This window comes from Phyllostomus discolor, chromosome 5 (genome assembly GCF_004126475.2).
Source record: "Phyllostomus discolor isolate MPI-MPIP mPhyDis1 chromosome 5, mPhyDis1.pri.v3, whole genome shotgun sequence".
NCBI lineage: Eukaryota > Metazoa > Chordata > Mammalia > Chiroptera > Phyllostomidae > Phyllostomus > Phyllostomus discolor.
The window spans coordinates 38,722,499-38,737,332 of NC_040907.2; the positions used below are offsets into that span (position 1 = coordinate 38,722,499).

General features: G+C 50.3%; 1 protein-coding gene across 1 annotated transcript in view; it reads left to right on the forward strand.

The window, feature by feature from the left end:
- The first annotated feature begins 894 nt into the window (after positions 1 to 894).
- Positions 895 to 14,834, forward strand: part of MROH7 (maestro heat like repeat family member 7) — a 39,954-nt gene continuing 26,014 nt past the window's right edge. The window contains exons 1-8 of the mRNA XM_028512831.2: positions 895 to 2,147; positions 6,502 to 6,575; positions 8,742 to 8,825; positions 9,683 to 9,762; positions 10,090 to 10,219; positions 11,990 to 12,085; positions 12,619 to 12,723; positions 12,936 to 13,071. Of these exons, the coding sequence (XP_028368632.1) occupies positions 917 to 2,147; positions 6,502 to 6,575; positions 8,742 to 8,825; positions 9,683 to 9,762; positions 10,090 to 10,219; positions 11,990 to 12,085; positions 12,619 to 12,723; positions 12,936 to 13,071 (1,936 nt within the window). The 5' untranslated portion in view covers positions 895 to 916. The remainder of the gene's footprint in view (positions 2,148 to 6,501; positions 6,576 to 8,741; positions 8,826 to 9,682; positions 9,763 to 10,089; positions 10,220 to 11,989; positions 12,086 to 12,618; positions 12,724 to 12,935; positions 13,072 to 14,834) is intronic.

Below are 14,834 nucleotides of genomic sequence, written 5' to 3' on the forward strand. Positions count from 1 at the left end.
TCTTGGCTGCCCTGAAGGCCAGTGGGGTGGGTGACCCTCCTCTCCTTGACCTCTACTTCCTCAAGTGTATAATGCAGCAATAATATCTAACTTCCGGGACTCTCTGTGTGTATATGCCTGACTTGTAGACTTTGTTCAGTAAATATTGAAAAAGCCACTCTTCACCTGACTTGATCTCCTCTGTGTCTCCTCCCAGGGGCCCACTCCTGCCTAAGAACACCATGCATGCAGGTGAGCTGTGGTCTAGGTAAGGGGGTGGGTAGGATGGGGGGGATTAAGGAGTTCACCCAGCAGTCAGATTGCTGGGTTGAGGCAGGCTGTGTTTTGACAATTGCCCCAGCTTCTCCTCTATGTAGCCAGCCCCACTGGGAATAGGCAAACCGTTAGGGACAGTGGGAAGCTCTGCCAAGGCTCCTTTGGGAATCTAGGGCCATAGTCATTTGCGGAGTAGTTCTAGCAAGTTAGGTTGGAAGTAGGGTGACCCATAAGGAAGCTTCTCCTTCCCTTTTTCTACTTAAGGTGGGAGAGGTTCCTCATGTGTCCAGTGTTCGTGGACTTCCTACTGTGTACTTGGCACAGTGCTAGTTGCTGGGGTTACCCCGGGGACCAAGATAAGCACAGTTCTTGACGGTGTGGAGTTCATGTCCAGCAGGGGCTAGACAACTGATTCAGTCACTGGAAGAAAGTGTGATGAATGGTTTGTGGAGTAGGATGGGGCTGGGACGGTGGGCTGGGTGTGGTAATAGAGGACCTTGTAAGTCACACAAGGACCTCATTTTAAAATAGTGGGGATTCATGGAAAGATTTTAATAGGTGAGGCATTGCCTTTTCTCTCTCTTAGGAGCACTGCAGGGAGCTCAACAGTCAGCTATTGGAGAGGAAGGGGCAGTGGCATTGAGAGACCTCTAGGCCAGGCATGGCTCTGAGTCCAGGGGCTGGTCTGGTCCACCATGAAGACCCAAAGATGACACCTAGCCTCAACTCCACCGGGGCCCCAGGTTTAGGCTCTGGCACCATCTCTGGGCCAAACCCAGATACAGACCTTATTTCTACCCTGAATCCACCCCTGAATCCTGGCTTGGCTCTTGTTCCAGACCTTAATCCAGTTCTGAGTCCTGTCTCTGAGCAGGCCCCAGGCCTGGTGTCTGATAACACCCCCAGACCTGCTGACGGCGGGGCTGTGGTTCCAGCCTTCCTCCAGTTCACCACTCCCCACTCTGGTGAAGCCCTGGGCCTGGATTCGAATCACATCTCGGGACCTAACTCACAGGGGGCCCTGTGTCCAGCCTCAGACCTCGTTCAGAGCCCTGGCTCTGCCGAGTCCCAGAGTCTGAGCTCGGACAACCACTCTGGGCTGAACTCTGAGGAGGCCTTCAACTCCCACTCAAGCAAGAGTTTTGATTTTGGTCTGAGTAACTCCAATCCTTCCAGGCCTGAATCAAACCTTTTTATGAGGTCCTATTCAAGAGAAACCCTACTTCTGGGCTCATGTATCTCCAGGCCGGGCTCAAAAGCACTCCTTATTCAAGCCTCAAACTCTTCTCTGGATTCCAGCTCCAATCACCGGCTCAGTGTGGGCTCAAGAACTATCTCCAAGTTGGACCTGAATGTGGCTCCAGATTCTTATGGGACCCCAAGCCCAAACACCAATGAGACCATCACTTTGGCTTCATACAACACATCTGGGTCTGTTTCGAAAGCAGCCTTTGATGCAGCCTGGAACACGAGTTCCAAGGGAACCATCAATGTGGCTTCAAATAGCAATGTCAAGTCTGACTTGAACATGACCATCACTCAGACCTCATGCTTGGCCCTGATTCCTGGCTCCAATGATGACATTAGCCTGCACTCCAGCACCTATGTACCCAACTCTGTCCTTTCTCCACCCTCGTGCATGACTTTTATACTGGGCTCCAAAGACACTCTGAGTTTGGCCTCTAGCCTCATCTTTAGCGACACGTCCACCTTGACACTGAGCAGCCAGCAGGATTATTCGGAGGACAACACCACCCACATCATGCCCCTGGAGGAAAATCAGCAGAACTGGAGTGAGATGGCCGGTGCCGAGATGGGCCAGTTCCCGCTGGTGGTCCCCACCAGCAACACCACAGACGAGGACACCGCTGCCTTCCAAAGTGTCCCTGAGCGTAAGTATGGCAACAGCCCTAGAGAGGGCGCTGTCCTGGAAGAACCTTGTATTTAGACCTGTGGGGCAGGGAGGGGAGAGGAGAGGGCAGAGAAAGGGAACATCCATCAATGGATAACAGGCAATATGCTAATTATGCACCAGAGATCCGGTGCTCAGCCTCTGCTTGTTGATTGATGTAGGACAAGCTACTTAATCTCTCTGAACTTCAGTTTCCTTAAGTCTAATATCTCCATATGGTAGAATGCTTATTGTGTCCAAATGAAAAGTCAACTCACTACACCTTCCTTTCAAAGGTTATGCCTCTTTCTTTTTTGATACATTTCAGACCTGGCTTTTCAGGTCAATGGAGTGGGCAGGTGCTGGGCTCAGGTCACTTCTGCTGAGTGTTTGCGGTCCCCACCTGAGCAGGGGTCCTGTCTGGAGCCTGCTTGCACTTCTGACATACAGATGTTCTGGAAATTGATCTCCTGTCAATTTTTGACGTTGTAAAGATCTCTCAATTATTTATATCTCCAAATATTTTTGTTTGTTCATGGACCAACACCATATTGCAATTAAAAAATTACTATGCCTTTGTAAACGTGTATTCATATCTGGTAGGGTCAGAATGCCTTTAAAAGTTCTCACAATTATTCTGAGGACAACAGCATCCAAAACATGCTCTGGGGTCCATTAGTAAGCCCTCATTCTTTCATATACATTTCATCTTATTTTTATAATTATTTTTAAAGATTTTATTTATTTACATCCAGAGAGAGGGGAATGGAGGGAGGCATAGAGGGAGAAAAACATTGATGTGTGGTTGCCTCTCACGCTCCTCCAACTGGGGAACCTGGCCCGAAACCCAGGCATGTGCCCTTACTGGGAACTGAACTGGGGACCCCTTGGTTCACAGGCTGGCACTCAATCCACTGAGCCACACTGGCGAGGGCCCATATGCATTTTACAATATGTGTATCTAGATCTTCAAAAAAGTTTGCTGGCATTTTTATTGGAATGCTATTAATTTATTCATCTATTAAAGTTTTTTTGTATAGGACATATCCTTTACTAGAATTAAAAATATTCTCCTTCAAGATCTATTGCATTTTTTGATAGGTTAATTCCTATGTACTTTATAGTTTTTATTGCTATCATGAATCATATCTTATTTTTTAATACAATTTTTATTTTGTACTGACGATGCTTGATGATGTAGAGGAATTCTGTTTTTGCATGCTGAACTTTTTAAAAAACAGCTTTATTGAGATATAATTTACATACCATAAAATTTCCCCACTTCAAGTGTACAATTTAATGGTATTAAAATATACGCAGAATTGTGTAACCATCACCACCATCAATTTGAGAACATTTTCTTTTTTTGGAAAGATTTTATTTGTTTACTTTTAGAGAGAAGGGAAGGGAGGGAGAAAGAGAGGCGGAGAAACATCCATGTGGGAGAGAAACATCGATCTGTTGCCTCTTGCACGCCCCCAACTGGGGACCTGGCCCACAACCCAGGCACGTGCCCTGACAGGGAATTAAACCAGTGAACTTTTGGTTCACAGGCCAGCACTCAATCTACTGAACCACAACAGCCAGGGCAATTTTAGAGCATTTTCATCACCCCTCCCCCAAGAAAAACCCCATGACCCCTTAGATATCACCCCCAACCCATTGCCCCCCAGCTCTAGGCAACCACTAATCTACTCTATGTATATAGATTTACCTGTTTTGGTCACTTCATATAGATATGTGATTCTTTTATATAAAGTGTGATTGGAATACTTTAACCCCATTTAATTCCTTCCCCCCTATTTATATGCTATCCTGGTAACGCATATTTATTATTTTCTTAACCCTATAAACATTGTTATTATTTTATGCAGTTAATGTTCTTATATTTACCCAAATATTAACCTCTTTCTTTCACTTCATTGCTCATTCCATCTGGCATTGATTTCCTTTTGCTTGAAGTATATACTTTAGAATTTCCTTTGGTGAATTCCGCTGATGGTGGACATTTATCATTTTTGTCTGAAAAATGCCTCTAGTTCTCCTTCATTTTTAAAAAAAAAAAGTTAAAACAATGAAAACTTGCAGGAAAATTGAAAGCACAGTATAAACATTTTTTGGAGAATAATTTGATTAAGTTGCCAAATGATGCTCCCTGACCCTTGAATTTTGGCTTTTATTTCTTACAAAAAAGAACAAGCATTAACCATCAAAATCACGAAATCCATATTAATACACGGTTACCATCTAATCTCCAGACCCCACTCAAATATCACTGATTGCCCCAGTAATGTTTTCCTGGGAAAAAAGATCCAGCTCAGAATCACTCCCTGCCCTGTTTTGCTGAGTCTGTTTTGTTTCCTCAGTCCTCAGCCTCTCCTTGACTTTCATGTTTTGTTTTTTTTTAAATGTCCTTTAATGGGGTGTCAGGCCAAGGGGACAGCCACTGACCAGAGCTCAGGGCCTGGAGGGGAGTCACCCGTGGCTCCCTTTTGTCACTTCAGGAAGCCTATTTTCCCCCCAAAACCTGAGAAAGTCTCAGAGGCTTGGTTAGCAGTCTCGTCGATGGTTTTCTGGGTATATTTGGCCTCCTGGTTTGTGTCCACCCTGGGCAACCCCTTCCACTTGCTGCGTCAGGTCCAGCATCCTCTGGCTATGGCCGCGGGAGGCCTGTGAGGTCATCCAGGGTAGCCGAAGCGACATTGGATCTCCTAACTTTCATGTTCTCGATACACTTGAAGCTGACAGGCCAGCTGTTTGGTGAGTTGTGCCTGAGTCTGGGTTTGTCTGCTGTTTCTCATGGTCACATTCATGTCATGTACCCAGGGCAGGAAAAGCATGAAGGCGATGCCAGCCTTTTCTCACTGCTTCGCATCTGGTGGAATATGGCTTGGGTTGCTCCCATCACTGATGACACTCACTGCAATCACCTGAGGGAGGTGATTGCTGCCAAGGTTCACCACTGTGAAGTCACTGTTTACCTCTTTGTAATAATTATGCTCTGAAACTATGTAAATATCCCATTCTTCGTCAAGCTTTCTATTTACTCATTTATTTATTTTCATTAGTGTGGATTTCTCTTGTTTTGGTACAAGATGTCTCTTCCCTGTTTTCTGGCTCATCTTATACTTTTCCTGCCCAAGTCCTAGAATCAGAGCAAGGAGCCTTGTCCCTTTTAGTGGAGAATGGTACTTAAAAGCCAAAATCTTGGTGCTAGCTGTATTCATTACAACTGGGATGTCTCTACTTCTCCCTATTGGCTCCATCCTCTGGCAGCCTCTGGTGGCCAAGATGTTCCCGAATTCCAGGCTCTCAGAGGTCCTCAGAAGGAGAGAGAGGCACTTTCCTAAATAAAGAGCTCTATTGCCCTGCTCACCCGAGAGCCCATTCCTGGACCAATCACCGTGGCTGTGGGCATGAGACTCTTTTTATTGGCCAAGCTTGGGTTGCAGGCCTACCCCCGTTTGAAGAGGGGTGATGAGTAGGGCTTGAAGAATTCAGTTTCACCTGGCTACATGGAATGGGTAACCCACAGGGAAGACAGGAACTCTTTAACCAAAAGAAAGATGAACAAATCTGGGGCTGACAAAACAGCAGATATCTACTATGACAAGTAAGAGTTTAGCTCTGGCTGGTGTGACTCAGTGGATTGAGTGCTGGCCTGTGAACCAAAGGGTTGCTGGTTCGATTCCCAGTCAGGGCATATGCTGGAGTTGCAGGTGATGTCCCCAGGAGAGGACGTGTGAGAGGCAACCACACATTGATGCTTCTCTCCCTCTCTTTCGCCTTTTCTTCTCCTCTCTCTAAAAATAAATAAATAAAATCTTTAAAAGAATAAATAAAAGTTTAATTATAAATTGTGATAATGGTTGAAAAAAGAGAGTAAGATGATGCACAAGGGGATCACAGTGGGCCCCCCGTTAGCCTGAAGGACAGGCGAGGCCTCTTTGAGGAGTGGCAGGCAAGCTTAGACCTCAAGGACGGGTGTAGGACTGGGACAAGGGGGCGTGGCAGTAGACTGTCCCAGGTAGAGGAAACTGCCTGTGCAAAGGCCCTGGGCCTAGACGCCTGTCTGGCCAGTGTGAGTGAGAGTGAGGGGGAGCAGAGAGGGTAAGCCTGGGGATGGGGGTTGGGGAGGCGGACCTGGCAGGGCCCTGCAGGCACTGACAAGTGTGCCAACTTTATGCTCAGTGAAATGCAGAGTCACTGGAGGGTTAGGGAAGGGAGCTCAGTCTAGCTGCAGGGGGAGTAAGGATTAGAGATGCTCAGTTGGGGAGGCGAGATGGGACTGTGGCACCCTAGGTGCACTATATCTTTCTACCCTTTTCTCTCCTCACCAAAACTATGACACACAGAAGGATTTGATGAAGGGGCCACATGCCTGGTGAACGTGCCAGGGAACAGAGAGGATGGCAACAAACTGACTCTGGTATGCTTCCTGCCCAGCCGACAGCTGATGTCCTGGGACGCCCCCTCCCCTCCCCATGTCCCGCCCCCCAGCCCCAGCGCCAGCCCCAGCATTCCCTGTTTCTCCACCTGGCTCCTCTTTTCTCCATGATGCTCATCACCATCTGGTGCACAGTATGCTTTAGTTCTTCGTTGTACTTCTTATTAGTCTTCCTCACTATAGTGTGTGTCCTGTCAGTCAGGGATTTCCGTCTGTCTTATTCACAGCTGTATTCCCAGCATCTATGGTAGTGCCTGACACATCGTAGGCACTCAGTAAGTTTTCTAAACAACTAAGAGAATTATGAGAGGGTCTCTAAAGGGGATAGAAAAGCTGGAAATGGCCTGTTTCAGGATATAGGCCCAACCTAGGTCTTGGCCAGGCACAAGGCCTCGGGAGGCCAGGGAAAGCCATCGTCTGCAGGACCTGTTGAGGGCCAGTGGGGCAGACTGGACAGGCTGGGGGACATGAGTAGGACACACAGAGTGTGAGAGACACTGGCTGATGGACAGAGTCTGGAGGTAGGGGGTCCACCCAGGCCAGGACTCACAGCGGGGAGGCTCTGTCCTGCCCTGTGGCTGCCTTGGAGGCCAGCCCAGTGCAGCGTGAGTGTGGGGGTGGGGAGGAGGTGACCAAACTAAGAAGAGGTCTTGCATTTTGGGAGCATGTGTCTTTATACCCTGGCATTCTTCTAGTTGTCCACCTTGCTCTTGCTGCACCAGCCTTTTTCTGTTTCTCGCTCTTGCCAAACTCCTTCTTGGCCTCAGGGCCTTTGCACCTGTTACTTCTGCCAGGAAGTTTCTTGCCATCTTTAAGACAGGCAATGTAAAGTTGGAGGTCTGTGTTACACACTGTATGCACAGCACTGAGCATGGTCCCTGCACAGAGAGAGTTTGTTACTGCAGCCACTCAACAAATTTAACTGAGCCCCTACCGTGTGCAAGGCATTATTTCAGGTACTAGAGATACAATAGTGAAATGACGTTCTTCTTGGGGCAGACAGGCCCTCCTTCTAGTTCTTCACACAGCCACCTCTTTCTCATCATTCAGGACTCGGCCTAAATATGATCTCCTCTGAGAGGCCTTCCCGCTTCCACTAAATGAGCCACCCTCTCCCACCACTTCAGCAGATGAAGTTATTAATCTTTGTTTAACGAACGCCCCCAAAACTTAGTGGTTTAAAAGTTCACTCTGACAGCCGGGGAAGTAAGGATGAAAAGGGCCCAATGTTCCACGTTCTGGAGTCGGACTGGGCTCAGCGGATGGCTCCCCTGCTCTGGGTGGTGTAGTCAGAGGTCCCCACGGGAGGTGGGCCGGAACATCTGCAGTGACCCCCTCTTCCCTGGTCTCTGTCCCGTGGTGTCACCATTCCATGGCGGCTGGGTTCCAGGGGGGAAGAGTCACCAGTTCCTTTCAGGGTCAGGCCAGGAACGGCAGCACTGCCCTCGCGTAGCCTTCTGTTGGTCCGAACAAGCGGTGGGATGCGCCCAGGGCCCAGGGCCATCTGTCCCCCCACAGGAAGAGCGGGAAGGAGCTTGTGGCACCTTTCACCCACCACACTGTCCATCTGATTCCCTTGTTCTACTTTCTTTACTATATGAATTTATATCACTTATTATTTTATTTGTTTCATGTGTTTTCCTTCTTCCCTTAAGATAAGGAGGCTGCATAGGTTACTGGGACATTAGCTAATGTGTTCCCTCTCAGCAGCACAGTGCCTTAGTCTGGCTCGGATGTGCCCTGAAGAAGGGCAGAGGCCAGGAGGCCTTTAAGAGGTATTACTCATGGCGAGATTTCAGCTGGAGGTGTCAGGGCCCTTTCTGTGCCCCCGCTGCTGCCTCTTCGCCATCAGTTGACTAGCAGAGGGGGGGTATTTTGCGGTCCCTGATATCTGTCCTCCTCCAAACACTGGACTTCAAGGATTATTACACCCCGCCCCCCATCACCTTCTCAAATCTCACCCTGCCCCCCAGTGGTTCCCCTTGTGGTTTTTCATTTCTCTTGAGCAACCCTGGGGCTGGCCACTGGGGAGGAGCAGGCTGGCGTGCCTGCAGGTGGCGGGCCACTGATGCAGGTGTAGGGACAGCCCCTGAAAGCTGGGTTCAGTGCAGCGCTCACGCCGTGGCTGTGCCCTCTGCTGCCCCCGAGGTTGAGAATGCCATCACCCTGCAGAAGAGCCAGAATATGCTGGAAGGTGAAGGAGAGAAGAAGACCATGGTGAAGAAGATGATGGTGCGGGAGCCACATCTGGTCTGTGGCACTGGGGTGGGGGCAGCGGAAGTCCTGAGTCTACCCACTGGTGAGATGGGGGGCTGTGGGGACAAGGACAGATGAGGAGGCAGGACACTTGGACTAGAGTCTCAGCTCCGCCACCAACTGCTCTCCGTGCACACAGAGGGAGCCCAGGCGAGTCATTTCCCTTCTCTGAGCCTCACTCCGCTCGTCTGCATCACCGCTTGTGGGGAGGACGCAACCCAGTGGTTGGTTCACTGTGGAGCATTAGGTACCCAGGAGCAGTTATTGTTAGTTAAGACCAAAATTACTCCTGGTGGGTAATTTCCTTATCATTTTGCTAAATATGTCATTTCTGTCATTCACCAGAATGTGTTAGGTGGGGACAACCAGAGAAGTTTCCAAAATTGTATTTAGCTTTGGGTCCCTTAAGGAGAGAAAACCCCCTTGCCCTGATACCTTCATTTAACTAACACTAACTGAGCACCTATTGTGTGCAGATACTAGATCAAAAGTGAGAACTAATTAGAATAACATTTTTAAAGGAATTCAACTGGCTGTCTTTCAGGGGCCCTCCATGGTGTTTTTTCTTTGGGCCAGTCGGTAGTTTAAATAAACCTCCCACTGTGGGGCTGCAGGAACAGTTCTTGCTGAGCCCCACTGGAGGGGCGCAGCAGGTTAGAGCGCGGGGTGTTTTGGTGGCTTTGAACTGAGGCTCCAGACAAGTCTGAGCAGTGAGCTGGCTCCACCCACTGGAGGTGGGACAGGGCAGGGATATGCTGCTCTGGGGGCAGCCTCAGGCCTGGTGGTCTGCAGCTGCCTGGCCCCTCATCTGTCCTCTGTGGTGCCCTGTCCAGAGGCAGATCCAGGAAGAGCCGCTGGATTCGCTCTCCAGCTCCACCCGCCAGCAGGCCATGGAGACCCTGACACAGCTGAGGTGTCCACAGCCCCCTCCCCGACACCCTTCCCCTTTTCTTCTTCCAATGGGCTCTGCCTCTCTCTTCTGGGGCCTCTCTGCTGGGCCCCAACCCCACTCCTATGTCTTCGCCTCTCCCTTTGCCCCGTCTCTGCCAAGGCTGCCTGCCCTCCACACCCATTTCCCTCCTCCCCCCAACTCCTCTCACCATTTGTGGATCTGCAACTCAGGCCCACCCCTGGCCTCGCATTGAGGTGTCCTCACCCCAGCCCTGCATTCATAGCTCCAGACTCTGGCCAGAGGGCCCCCTCCCTCACTCCATGCCTCTGATTTCTGTCTCTCCACCAGTCACACCCAGCCTGTCTTGGGTGTTCGGGAAAGGTCAGAGTTGGTGAACACGTGTGTGAGGAGTGTGTTCTCCCTGCCCTCTGTGCAGGCCATGCAGGAGAAAGAGGAGGCCAGGGCTGAGACCATACAGGTAAGCAGCACCCTCCCTGGCGGGTCCTCGGGCTGCCCAGGGTCCTCAGAGTGAGGCACGGTGCAGGACTCCCAGCAGGGTGTGAGAGGGTGCTCCAGCCGCAGGGCCTTGGGTACTTTCCTGCCCCTCTCTTGACCCGAGAGAGATGTTTGGTGACTGAATGAATCTTTGGAATAGGGATCAGTTGCTCATCTGGAGGGCTCTGTTTACTTCTGAGCCCTGCACTGTAAGAGGGGTGTGGGCAGATGCAGGCGTGGCCGGAGGCGGGGCCAGGGTGGAAAGGAGGAGGGCTGAGGACTGGGCTGCAAGGAAGGAGGCCTGGGCTGGGGCCCAGAGAAGTAGAACCTCAAGGAGCCCACTCACACGAACATCTCTGAACCCCTGCAGTTGCCCAGGGAGGAGCAGTCAGGGGTGACCCTCAGTGTGGGGTGTAGGGCCAGTGGGGGAAGTCAAGGGAGGGGCATTTCAGCTCAGCGTAAGGATCATTCATTCATTCATTCATTCATCCTTTCATTCATCTAATGTTAACTGAGGGCCTACTCCAGAAGTACAGGGGTGAGATACAGTAGGGGCAAGGGCAGGGGGGAGAAATGTTATGAGGGAATCATTCAATTAATGCAAAATTACAACACTGGTAAATGTTGCAAACAAGAAGTACGTGGTGCTCTAAAGAGCCCGGACCTGGCCTAGATGGGGGTCAGGGGTCATGGTGCCAGAGCAGAGAGGTTAAAGAAGGGCTAATTAGCTGAAGGGAGTGGGGCTATCAGAAGGAAAAAGCATGCCAGGCAGAGGGAACAGCCTGTGCAGAGGCCTGAGGATGGAGAGAATAGGGTCACTAAGGCAGCGTGGCTGGAGCCCAGGGTCAGGTGAGAGTGCTGGGAAGTGAGGCTGGAGAGTTGTGGGGGCAGACCACGTGGCAGTACAAGGGCTCTGGGTCCCAGAGGTGCTGCACTGAGAGAAGACCCAAAGGAAGGGTGGGGAATCCTTGTTTGGGCAGGGCAAGGCAGAAGCCCTCTTGTAGTAACAGGTCCAGCCAGCAGAGGTCAGCGCTGCACAGTGATGGACTACAGCTGAGTGGGGAAGGAGGAGGTAGTTGGAGAGTGAGGTTTGCTAGGTGGTTGTGGTGTAATCCTGGTGTGAACAGACTCAGAAAACCCGAACAATAACAACATGAGAGGCAGACATGGGGAGCTGGCAGGACAAAGGAAGGCAGAGGAGAGAGGGTCTTTCCAGAGTGGCTCAAACCCACTCGGCCTTGGCCTGCTCGGCCTTGGGTCTGTGTAACACCTGCACCTTCCTAAAACAATTCCCGGGCTGGTGTGGTTGGTGGAGGAGGGGCCCGGGCAGGGAAGAGATGGCTCCCGGAAGAGGCAACTGGAAAATCTATTTAGGTCTAGGAGTAGCAATTAAAAAAGGAATCAGAGCACTTCCCTAGAGACAATAATAAAAGTTTACCTAGCTCTTACAGTTCTAGAGCCTTTTCCCACCCACTTCTCATTTGTTGCTTACTTGGCCTATGGCAGATTCTTAGCAAATGCTGGGTGTCCGCTTCCTTCCCCTGTAAGGTAAAAAGTGTAGGGATAATAATGACCAATTTGTTGAACAGGAAATTGTGACCTGTGGAGGGGAAGTAATATGTCCAATATCGTACGGCAAGTTAGTCTCAGGGGTGGGAAGAGAAAGCAGCTCACAAGGGTGCATATGAGGGGTTGCCTGGGGCTAGGTCTGCTCCAGAGCCCCCTGGTGGCCTGGTCCTTCTCCTGTCCATAGACACTTTACCATCAGACCTTGGATGCCCTGCAGACACTGCTCAACGCTCTCTTTGTTGAGGACCCCACTCCTGCTGGGCTGAAGAGCATTTTGGAGGTGTGGGGACAGGGAGGAGAGGAGGGAGGAGAGGAAGGGTGGAGAGGAAAGGAGGATTGGCTCAGGAGCAGAGGTGGGGGTGGGAGGGTGGGGGCTGGACCCAGAAGGAGTGATTTGACTTCAGGATGTGATCTTGTGCCCGTGTCCTGCGTCCCTGTCCTTGCAGGCCCTGTCCCAGACTCCTGCCTCTTCACTCTCTCCCTCTCTCCCATACTCTCTCTCCCTTTCTTCCATACTCCTGACATAGCTGTCCTCATATTTTTGCTCTCTTCATCCTTGCTCCTGTCTTTTTCTTTGAGCTTCATGATGCTCCATCTTTCATCTCTCTCCTCGTTGACCATCCTCCCTTTGGACTTCCAGTCTTGTTCTCAGCTTCGGGACCCCATGACTCCCGATGTTCCAAGGAGAACAGAACTGTGGGGCATGGCCTTGTGCTCTCCCCAGAAGCTGATCAGTGAAGGTTGGCCTGCCCGCCCAGGCAGTAGAGGCTGGTGGCCAGCCTGTAGCTCTGAGTCTTGTCCTTGTCCTCACAGCCCCTGGGGCCCTGGATGAACTCTGGAAAGGCCCATGAACGAGCACGCGCTGTGAGCAGCAATGTCTCTGTGTTGAACCACACGCTTCTCTCCCCGCCTTTTTTTGTGAGTGGCCCCTGGGAGGCACGGGGGGCACTTTCAGGGAGAATCTCCCCAGCTCAGAGGGAGCCTGTGCATCTGTCCAGAGACTCCCAGGTGGCCCTTACCACCTTCAGAGGGCTCTGCTGTCAGGGACAGACATTCCAGCTTGTTCACCATTTACTGTGTAGCATTATTGAACCTATAAGACTCAATCCCTAAGATTACAACACAAACAGATGTCTTCAGGATTCCCTGCTCTGGGGCTTCTGCTGGGGAGACTCACCCTTCGCATCGGGGATCCTGATGAGGACATTGGCCGGGAGGCTCTGGAGGGCATCATCATCCTCTACACCATCCTGGAGCTCCAAAAACGTAAGCCTGAAGCGCCTCTGAAGCAAGGCTTCTGCACAGACACTCAGCCAGGCACTGGACTGAAGCACTGGCAACGAGGCACTGGTGGGAGATGGTGGAGGCCAGCACAGGGTCTGATGGGGTCTGCAGACGTCCAGAGACTTAGTCCCCACAGGAGCAGGGCACAAAGGCTACAAACAAACCTATTTCAGTATAAACATTCTCCTATCTAAGCTTTTCCTCATCTTTCCAAGATTAATTTGTGACTCTCATTTTCACATTCCCATGGAACCGTGTACACTCAGGCATGATAGCCCTAACCTCTTATCTCCTGGTGTGTCTTCCCCACTAGACTGAACCTCATTTGAGGGCAGGGTGCAGCTGTGTCTTGTTCACCATGGAATCCCCAAGGGCTAGCCATGGGCCAGGCTCATGGTGTGTGCTCAGCGAATATTCACTGAATGAACAAAGAACAGATTCTATCTTATTTAAAAATTTTTATTTGTCTAATTTTTTAAAAAGATTTTATTTATTTTTAGAGAGAGAGGAAGGGAGGGAGACAAAGGGAGAGAAACATCAAACTGAAGAGAGATAGATTGATTGGTTGCCTCTTGCAGGTCCCCAACTGGGGACCTGGCCCACAACCCAGGTATGTTCCCTGACTGGGAATCGAACCGGCAACCTTTTGGTTTGCAGGCTGGCACTCTATCCACTGAGCCACACCAGTCAGGGCCACGTTCTATCTTAGAATCATAGCGGTTCAAGCCTGCAGGTGAAGAACATCCTTGGGACATGGGCTGACACAGGTACCCAGATGGCACTGCCCCAGAGGTGCACAGTATCGCCTGTCATTTGCATCCTTCTTTTTTCCATAGTTCCAACACTGCCCCAAACCAAGGGACCTTGGCATGTTGTTTAAACTTCCCTGGCTCTGGTGGCAGAATGTAGTAGGTACAAGACCTGGCTCTGGCCCTTCCTAGCTGCATGACCCCAGGCAAGTACTTTTCTTGTCCAGGTCTAGATTTATTGACCTCTAAAAAAGGGTACAATAGCATGTAACTCACAAGCTTTCTGAAGGATTAAATGAGATCATATATGTAAAGAGTACCAGCTCAGTACCGCACATTATAGGCAATTGTCAAATAGAGTTTTCTTTTCTCCATGCCTGCAGTGACGGTCTTATCAGTTTCAGCCTTTTGGGATCCATCTGGTGTCCCTGCTTCTCTTGACTTCTAGCATTGGGGACAAAGATTTGTCCCCTGGATGACTCCCCCTGCTGCCCAAGAACCACTCAGACCTCCTGAGAGATGGGCGACAGTGACATGGTCATGTTTCTCCTCAGTCTTAAGGTCAGGAATAGTGTAGACCAAACTAGTGTTGCTAGATTTAGCAAATAAAAAGGTGCAACACTCCTATAAATGTGAATTTCAGATAAACAATGAATAATTTGATTGAAAGTATTGTATATTTGAGATGTACTTTCACTAACAATGATTTGTTACCTGAAATTCACATGTAACTGGCTATCCTGTATTTTGTCTGGCAACGGTAGGCCAAACCCACTCTGTATGATGCTCCACAAGAAATGTGGTTTGTCCAGGCCCCTGACTGCAGGAAGCAGCAAAATCAGGATGAGAACCTGCATTTGCCTGAATCCAGGCCTCAAGTCCTCCCCTTTGCAAAAAGCCCACACACTTGGCCTGCGTGGTCCCTCCGCCCGATGGACCTGTCTTGTGCCCATGTCTTGCCTAACTTGGGAGATCCAGGTGGGACCCGGGCCAGGC